We start from the raw sequence: 9,615 nt of genomic DNA on the forward strand, positions 1-9,615 counted from the left end.
AAAATATTGTCTAATCCAGACCGAATCAATCGACGTAATAGTTGATAAAGATGTCTTGCCTCGTTTGTATCAGATGGTCTTTGCAAATTGTTTTCTTCAAGGATCAAATTACACAGCTCAAGAACAGTTTCATCTGTGCATGTTAATGTTTTAGGACTAGATTCGTTCTCACAGATCATGATCTCATCCTCAAGTACGGGGCAAATGTGATCTTCTAAGTGATATAGTTGGGGTAAACTATACATCAAAACTGGTCTCTTGTTTCCTTCAGCACCTCTGGGCTTTGTGCGTATGACGTGAGTGTTCCATGTGTCTCGTAAGTCATCAAGCTCTCTCTATGATTAAATACAAATACGTAAGATGAAAGATTCAAAGCATATGAAATCAACAAGGCAATTGAGAAAATACAGTTTCCCATCAGATTTTACAATATTCTAGTTCCAGTGTGAAATACTACAGGTGTTAGAGACTGAACAAAGTTTTCCTTCGATGGACAGTGACGTCAAAGTCACTGTCACGGTGACCTACTTTTGGTGCACGACACACCATGTCACCAAGATGCAACCACAAGCCAAGTGAGAAGTTCCAGTATGAAAAACTATAAGTATTACAGACTGGAAAAGTGTTTTCTTTGATGAAGGTCAAAGTCTAATCACGGTGACATAGTAATGGTACGCGATAGAACGTCTCACCAAGGTGCAACCACATGCCAAGTTTAAAGTTCTGGTATGAAATACATGTAGTATACGAGTCACACTCAGACAAGGTTTCTTTTGATGGAGGTCAAATGTCAAAGTCAAGGTCACGGGGACCTATATTTGGTACGCGACACACCTCTCATCAATGTGCACTCGCATGGCAAGTTCCATTATGAAACAAGCATTCTGAGAGTATTTCTAAAGCAATACATGTCCCCTACCGGTCCCCACAAACCTCCCTACCAAAATAAATGCACCAACTAATTAATACTGGTACTGAAAGAAACATCCTTCTCTTTGTGATTCTCTTTAACTCACGTCAAACTAGATCAAACGCAGCAAGAGTCGGCCTTTATTCCAATTATCTCAAAAGAAATTCCTATACCAAATTTCAGGTCAATATCTCAAAGGACATCAGAGAGAAGTCCGGAAAAATAAGTTTGAAGAAAGGGCAATAACTCAAGTAAAACCTGGTAAAACATGACAAAAGTAAAACTTGATCTGTATTACCTCAAAAGAAATTTACTCAAAAGACAGCTGAGGAAAGTCCGGAAGAATAATTTTGAAAAAGGGCAATAACTCACGTAAAACTAGGTCAATCAATAGAAACCTCAAACTTGATCTATATTTCCCAAAAACAAATTCATACCTCAAATTTCAAGTCAATATCTCAAAGGACAACCGAAAAAGGTCCGGAAAACTAATTTTGAACAAAGAGCAATAACTGTCGTAAAACTTGGTCGACACAAACAAAACATGAACTTGATCTGTATTTCCCCAAAACAAATTCATAACCAAAATTTCAAGTCAATATCTCAAAGGACAACCGACAAAAATCCGGAAAACTAATTTTGAGCAAAGGGCAATAACTGTCGTAAAACTTGGTCGACACAAACAAAACATGAACTTGATCTGTATTTCCCCAAAACAAATTCATAACTCAAATTTCAAGTCAATATTTCAAAGGACAACACCCCCCCACACACACACACACCCCCACCCCCACCCATTTAATCTAAAGTGTTAATATGTGAATCAAACTACTACAGTAATTCCTTAATGAAATTTTCAAAACTTTCTTCGTTACAACACCAACCATTTTTAAATTATCAATGTTTACTTGACCATTAGTACATTTAGGTAGTCTAACATCCTTTCTACAATTTTTCATACACGAGTAACTTTTTTTTTAGATTAAGACAACATACAGACTCGGACTATGGGCGTAAATAACAAATACACATACCTGAATAATCTCTAGAAAGCAAAACTGCATAAGAGATTTGTCTAGTAAATCACCACAGTATAGGTCATTCATATCATTTTTCATGTCAGCAAATATATCCATGTAGTACTGTCCTAACTCTTTCCGCAGCAATCCCCAAAACCATTCGATTCTCTGATTGTGTGTGCTCCTGCCCGTTAGGAAGCTCTTTGCACCACTATATTCGTCAGTGTGATCACGGCGTAAAAACATCTGCATGTTACCAATGTAAACATTTTCAGTTCCAAGATCTGCCCTGATTCTTTTCGGACACCCTCCTTTCTTCCTCACCGAATCCAGGTAGTAGTTGGCAATAACCTTCGGATCGCTGTTTGTAGTTGCTGCCTCCAACCAAATCAAATATCGTGAATAACCATCAATGCAGCCATTGATAGCGATGCCATAAGGCTTTAACTTGTCATATGAATCGATGTGCCAAACAACGTTTGGCCCGGGGCTAAAATATTGCCGCCTCCTCAGTCGTTTTCTTTTTCTGTTTTGAATCCCTATAGGATCTAGCAGTTTCATTAGTTGGTACACAGTATCCCTTGCAATATTATACCCAGCTTGTTTGCATTTTAAGTGCATCCATCGATATCCATGCAATCTTCCCGATGTTTCAAGTTGCGAAAGAATGAAAACTGCAATCTCAAGTGAATCGGAATAGTTCTTCCTCCTACATAGTCCTAATTTCTTTAACTTCCGTTTTAAAGTAGATATACTGATTACAACTTTATCTGAATGAGCTAGTATGGCCAATATTTCCTGGTTGCTGAATCCTAATTGAAAATACACTTTTATGCTTTTATCAACTTCGTCCATCTTCGTTAATGTTTAGATCTAAATTAGCATTTAAAATACCCTTATATACCGTGTTTTTCCGCGTTATTACGTGTTTTAAATTTACGTTATTACGTGTTTTATCGCGTTATTACGAGTTTTAAACTTACGTTATTGCGTGTCTTTTCGCGTTATTACGAGTTTTAAATTTACGTTATTGCGTGTCTTTTCGCGTTATTACGAGTTTTAAATTTACGTTTTTACGTGTTTTTACGCGTTATTACGAGTTTTAAATTTACGTTTTTACGTCTTTTTTCGCGTTATAATGTGTATTCAGTTTGCGTAATAACGTGTTTATTTGTATTATTACGTGTTTTAAATTTACGTTATTACGTGTTTTTTCGCGTTATTACGAGTTTTAAATTTACGTTATTACGTGTTTTTTCGCGTTATTACGAGTTTTAAACTTACGTTATTGCGTGTCTTTTCGCGTTATTACGAGTTTTAAATTTACGTTATTGCGTGTCTTTTCGCGTTATTACGAGTTTTAAATTTACGTTTTTACGTGTTTTTACGCGTTATTACGAGTTTTAAATTTACGTTTTTACGTCTTTTTTCGCGTTATAATGTGTATTCAGTTTGCGTAATAACGTGTTTATTTGTATTATTACGTGTTTATTTACGTTATAGCGCATTTTTTTGCGTTATTACGTAAAAAATCACGTTACTTCGGGTTTATTTGCGTATTTACATGTTTTTTTCGCGTTATTGCATGTTTCCACGTTTTAAATTTTTTGCTTTGACACCATTAGGCTTTCGTAACTCTTTACATTCAAAATAGTACTGATAGTATATTATCGATAGTATAAGATCCGAGTTAGTAAAATAAACAACAACTGAAACTTTTACGACACCCAACCTGGTTTTCGTCTACTTTCGTTCCTTGTTCCCGCCGCTAGTAACGAAACTAAATATGAATCAACTACGGGCTGCAGACTTGCTTCGGCGAGCGGCGGATGCTTTACAATCGGAATCGGCCAGTGCATCCGATAGGAGTGGAGAAAAAGAACGGCCTGAGAACGCTAGATCTGTTGCTCAAACAGTAAGAGGATTGTTTTCCCCATACAGTAGGCCTATGCTTCGCAAGACCGGTACCAGAAAAACAAAAGGAGGCCATGTTGGTGGACCCCAGTGGGTCCATCGATTCTGCTGTTTATCGCAGTCAGCACAGGTAACCCATTTTGTATTTAAATTTGGCTATAATCAGAGATATTAAAGATTTTCAGCATGGTCATTTTCTACTGATATTTGCTGTTTGACAGCTAATAGAGTGTTCTGGTCAGTGTATTAAACCTGTAAGAATTTGATCTGTCATAGAGATTGGTAAATATAGAGCGACGGTGAAACATAAAGGCCAGCCAAATGAGAACGCTACATGTAGCAACTGTTTGGAGAAGGGCCACTACGCCAAGGAATGCACAAAGGAAAAAGTGTGCAGGGAATGTAAACTCCCTGGTCACATCAAGCCCGAGTGTCCTAAACTGTGGGTTGATCAGGATCAGTATGGCGATGCTGATGATGAGGACTGTAAAACTGAAGACGACATGTGCTCCACGGACAGTAGCAGTGCTGGTAATGATCAAGAGGACGATGATGCATACACCAGTACTACTGCTGATGCTCCAGACAATAAAGAGATTTTCGTGGAGGCTTCTGAGAGCAAATCGCGTTCGCGAAAACGTAAAGAATCAAAAACCGCGAAAAACAAAGAAGGGAAAAAGGATACACAAACTATGCTAGATAAATTCATGAAGAACACTCCTTCCAGGAAATCATCTCAATTGAGTGCAGACCTACGCTCTCCTCCTGAGGACATAGGTCAAACAGCAAAGAAAAAATGTGAAAAAAGAAAGACTAACTTATTCACCTTTTATTCAATTTATTCAATATAAATGTATGTACAACTGTGAAAAGCAGGAATATGTTGACTATAATCATTGCTATCCACTTATGTATGTACGATTTAGGTTTTATTTTCTTTTCCAATATAAAAAATGGACAATGTAGTATACAGTCTACATAATTTAGATGAAAAAGATATGTATGCTAAACAATACAGAATGAGTCTGGAAAAATATACATGTATGCATGTAAAGTACCAACAAATACACACTGAGATGTATAGTATATATCAATATTATAACAGGTGTTTATAATATACAATTTACATTCCACAATGGAAAATATACCAATATATGAACATATATATAAAGTACCAACAAATAATATATAGTGTACCATTGCTATAATATGGCACAGTACAAATGTATGTGCATAAAAAAAAAAAAAAAAAAAAACCAAAAAACCAAAACACTATACAATCTTATCTATAAATATACACTCTATGATTTGTCAATTTTATCTAACAAGAGTACAATATGTACTTTGAGAAAGAATAAATAATTAGAAAAAATAAGACAATGAAATGTATATGTGATATCGTTATTTTGTGTAATCTGTATATAGAAGGTGAAAATATGTATAAACAATACAACAATACAGAATGTATGTGTATAAAATGTAAAAATATACAGTACCATCAGTCACAATATTATGTGTTCACAATATACTGTAATTACCTTGATTCTAAAGTATACTGAATGAGCAATAGAACTTGTAGCAAGTGCAGTACGGTCAGTACTTTGATATAAGTACTATAATGTAACGTAAGTGTAGTATGATCAGTACTTTGATATAAGCACTATAACACAAAGGAAGAGTACATGTATTATTTTTTGGGTAAAAGCAAGTGTATATATACATTTATTTAAAAAAAAAATTTGTTTGTATGTATATACCTTAATATATGGAAGTAACCTCAGTTCACTATAATGCTTATATGTATGTATTTACTAGATATGTTCAGTATAAAAATACTTATAAAATGTATATACCTTAATATATGGAAGTAACCTCATTTTACTATAATGCTTATATGTATGTATTTACTAGATATGTTCAATATAAAAATACATATAAAATGTACTATTAATTTTAAAATATATCTATATTACTATTACCAAATTGATCATATTTTTTTAATTATTATATACAGCAATATTATTTGCATGTATCGTATGAAATTTTCTAATCTGTATATACGGTACTAACTATTATTTGTTGTGTAATTAGATTATAATTTCAAATCCATGACTAGTAAACTACATATTCTTACAATAAACTCCCAAGGTTTAGGAGAAAAGCAAAAAAGAGATAGATTTTATGCCTGGGTTAAGCAACAGAAAGGCAATATTATCCTAACACAAGAAACACATTTTAAACAAACAATGGTACCATATATAAAAACAGAGTGGCAAGGGGAGGTAATTCATAGTTTTGGCACAACACAGAGTAGAGGAGTTAGTATTTTCATAAGTAAAAAGATAAATCCAGAAATAATTGACATACACAAGGATAAAGAAGGAAGACTATTACTTGTTAATGTGAAAATTAATGACAATATATACACTATTGTAAATATATACGGACCTAATGACAGGAAAGGCAGAAACACATTCTATAAACGGGTGAAATCATTTATATCAAACCATAGCCTAGGTTTCATTATTATAGGTGGTGATTGGAACGAAATTCAACAAGCAGATGATAGATTATCAAAAAAAATACCAACAAAACCAGTAAATAGCCATAAAATGTTAATAAAAGACTTAAAATTGAAAGATCCATGGAAACTAAAAAATTCCAAGAAAAAACAATTTACCTGGAAAAGGAAAAATTCTACCACAGAAGCAAGTAGAATAGATTACTTTTTGGTACAGGAAGGAATTATACATAAGGTAATTAAATCTGATATTCGACCAGTTCTTATAAAATACACAGACCACCAAGCTGTTTCGCTAATGGTCGACATAAAACTTGTAGCACGAGGCCCTGGTTACTGGAAAATTAATAATAGTTTATTGAATGATACAGAATATCAAAAAATGATAATCAAAATTTTAAATAGATATAAACAAATGGAAGGTAATGATCAGTTATCAGCTCAAACTATATGGGATTTATGTAAAGTAGAAATAAGAGAAACATCTATATATTTTGGGAAGGTAAAAACAAAACTAAGAAAAAATAGGTTGAAAGATCTAGAAGAAAAACTTCAAGAAAAAAAAAAATAAAAATGCAAACACAGAGGCGATAAAGATAATTGAAGAAGAGATAGAAGTAATTTATGCACATCGAGCAAAGGGAAATCAAATAAGATCTAGATCAGAGTGGGTTGAGAAAGGTGAAAAAAACAATAAATATTTCTTGGGGTTGGAAAAATGTAGACAAATGAAAAAGTCAATAAACAAACTATATGATGAAAATGGGGAAATACTGACTGAGCAAGGTGAAATACTGAACAGACAAAAACAATTTTATGAAAAATTATATACAACAAAAGAACCAAACATTGAAGAAATTAAACATTATATCAATTCTGTTAACTTAGAGAACAGAGTAAGTGAAGAAGATAGTAACAAATGTGAGGGTATGGTAAATGAAGAAGAATGTCTTAAATCTTTAAAAAAAATGAAACTAAATAAATCTCCTGGATCTGACGGACTGACCGTTGAGTTCTATAGAAAATTTTGGACACATCTTAAAGAGTTATTAGTGAATTGCCTAAATAATGGTTATGAAAATCGAAAACTATCAGAGTCTCAAAGAACTGGAATCCTCTCACTGATTTTTAAAAAAAATGATCCCTGTGATCTAAATAACTGGAGACCCATTACACTCTTAAATGTGGACTATAAGATATTAGCTCATTGTCTAGCAGAAAGAATAAAGAAGATCCTACCAAAAATCATTAACTCAGATCAAAATGGCTTTGTGATGGGAAGAAATATTAGATACAATATTCGACTAATTAATGACATAATTGATTATTCAGAAAAAAATAAATTAGATGGAAGCATATTATTTCTGGACTTTGCAAAAGCGTTCGACTCAATAGAATGGCCCTTTATGTTATCTGTATTAAAACACTTTGGTTTTAAGGAAAATTTTATGAATTGGATATCAACTTTATACAATCAAATAAATTGTTTAGTCTCAAATAATGGATGGTTATCAGAACATGTTAGTATCACACGCGGAATTAGACAGGGATGCCCAATATCGGCACTTCTCTTTGTTATAACAGTAGAAATAATGGCCATTAAAATCAGACAAGATGAAAATGTACAGGGCATAAAAATCAAACAATCACAAAGTAGAGACTTTAAAATTTCACAATTAGCCGATGATACTACATTATTTTTAAAAACTAAATCAGATGTAACCAAAGCTCTTAATATAATTGAAATTTTTGGAAGTTTATCCGGATTAATTTTAAACAGAAACAAGTCGCAAGGAATCAGGTTAGGAAACAACAAAATATTAATAGATGATAATCATGAAAACATAGACTGGACCAATGAAAGTATTAAGGCATTAGGAATATATTTCAGTTTAGACATCAAGAAAATAGAGCAATTAAATTGGGAAACTAAGTTGGAAAAAATGCAGAGGATTGTAAATCTATGGGATAGAAGGAAGTTAACTATGATTGGGAGAATTCAAATATGTAAATCACTTCTAATACCAAAATTAACATATCTAATTTCTGTAATATCAGTACCAAAACATGTAATAAAAAAGGCTGAAAAAATCATGTATAAATATATATGGGATGGGAAAACAGAAAAAATTAAGAGGAAAAACTTATGTCAATCATATGCAGTCGGGGGACTGAAAATGTTAGATTTAACATCTCATGTGATAACTATACAATGTAGCTGGGTCGAAAAACTTAAAACTGATAACAGCTTATGGACATACATACCTAAGTATTATTTAAATAAATATGGAAATAATCTCCTTATTTTTGCAATGAACCCAAAAAATTTAAAAAACATACACGGTTATCTGAATATCCCTCTATTTTACCAAGACATTTTGAAATCCTGGATTGCAATCGGGGGAGGTGAAAGACAATATCCAAAAAAAATAGAAGACATAGCAAATGAGTTAATTTGGGGAAATCAATATATAAAAAATGAAAATAAAGTATTAATATATAAAAACTGGATTGACAGTAAACTCTTACGACTACAGGACATTTTAGATCAAGAAGGAAAGATAAGTGAAAATATCATTTTTAATAAGCTTAAAAATAAGAGAGATTGGATCTCACAAGTTTCTGTAGTTAAAAAATCTGTTCCTAAAACATGGAAAGAAAAATTAAAATATTCAGACATACAAAAATTCAAAATAAAAAATGATTATGACGTGCTAACTGTTAAACTTAGGAATAAAGTGAAAAGAGTTTGTGTAGACGAAATTTCGAATAAACAAATATATGACAATTTCCTTAAAATGAATTCAATAAAACCAATTGCATATATTGCTTGGGAGAACAAATTTGACATAGGCACAACAGAGTTGGGAGACAGATTTAAAAAGATGATTAGCTTCACTTTAACAAATATTAATGATAACAAATTGAAAATGTTTTAGATGGAAATTGATACACAGAATACTACCAAATAGTCAACTACTATATAAGTGGAAAATTAAAGATAGTCCGTTATGTAATGTGTGTGGGGTTATAGAAACATATGATCATTTCTTCACAAATTGTAGATACATTGCAGCATTTAAAGCGAAAATGAACAATCTCTTTGGAAAAATGGGGTACAAAAAAGATATGATAACTTTACGAAACATTGTTCTTGGAATCTCTTATTAACCTATATAGCCTATGCAATATATAAAGGATATTATGTAAGTGAACAAAAATCAATAAACATCAACATAGACAATATTCTA

General features: G+C 32.5%; 1 protein-coding gene across 1 annotated transcript; it reads left to right on the top strand.

The window, feature by feature from the left end:
- The first annotated feature begins 3,715 nt into the window (after positions 1-3,715).
- LOC132563961 (uncharacterized) lies at positions 3,716-4,694 on the top strand. Its single transcript, XM_060228716.1, has 2 exons — positions 3,716-3,893; positions 4,120-4,694. The coding sequence occupies exons 1-2, from the start codon at positions 3,716-3,718 to the stop codon at positions 4,692-4,694; spliced, it is 753 nt and encodes a 250-aa protein (XP_060084699.1).
- The last annotated feature ends 4,921 nt before the right edge of the window (positions 4,695-9,615 follow it).

This window comes from Ylistrum balloti, unplaced genomic scaffold (genome assembly GCF_031769215.1).
Source record: "Ylistrum balloti isolate Yb309-2 unplaced genomic scaffold, AGI_CSIRO_Ybal_v1 Utg371938, whole genome shotgun sequence".
Taxonomy (NCBI): domain Eukaryota; kingdom Metazoa; phylum Mollusca; class Bivalvia; order Pectinida; family Pectinidae; genus Ylistrum; species Ylistrum balloti.

Excerpts from the sequence above, each read along its gene's own strand:
- LOC132563961 (XM_060228716.1), top strand. The coding sequence starts at position 3,716 with ATGAATCAACTACGGGCTGCAGACTTGCTTCGGCGAGCGGCGGATGCT. Across the intron at positions 3,894-4,119 it reads GCCTATGCTTCGCAAGACCG|AGATTGGTAAATATAGAGCG; the intron begins GTACCAGAAAAA and ends GATCTGTCATAG.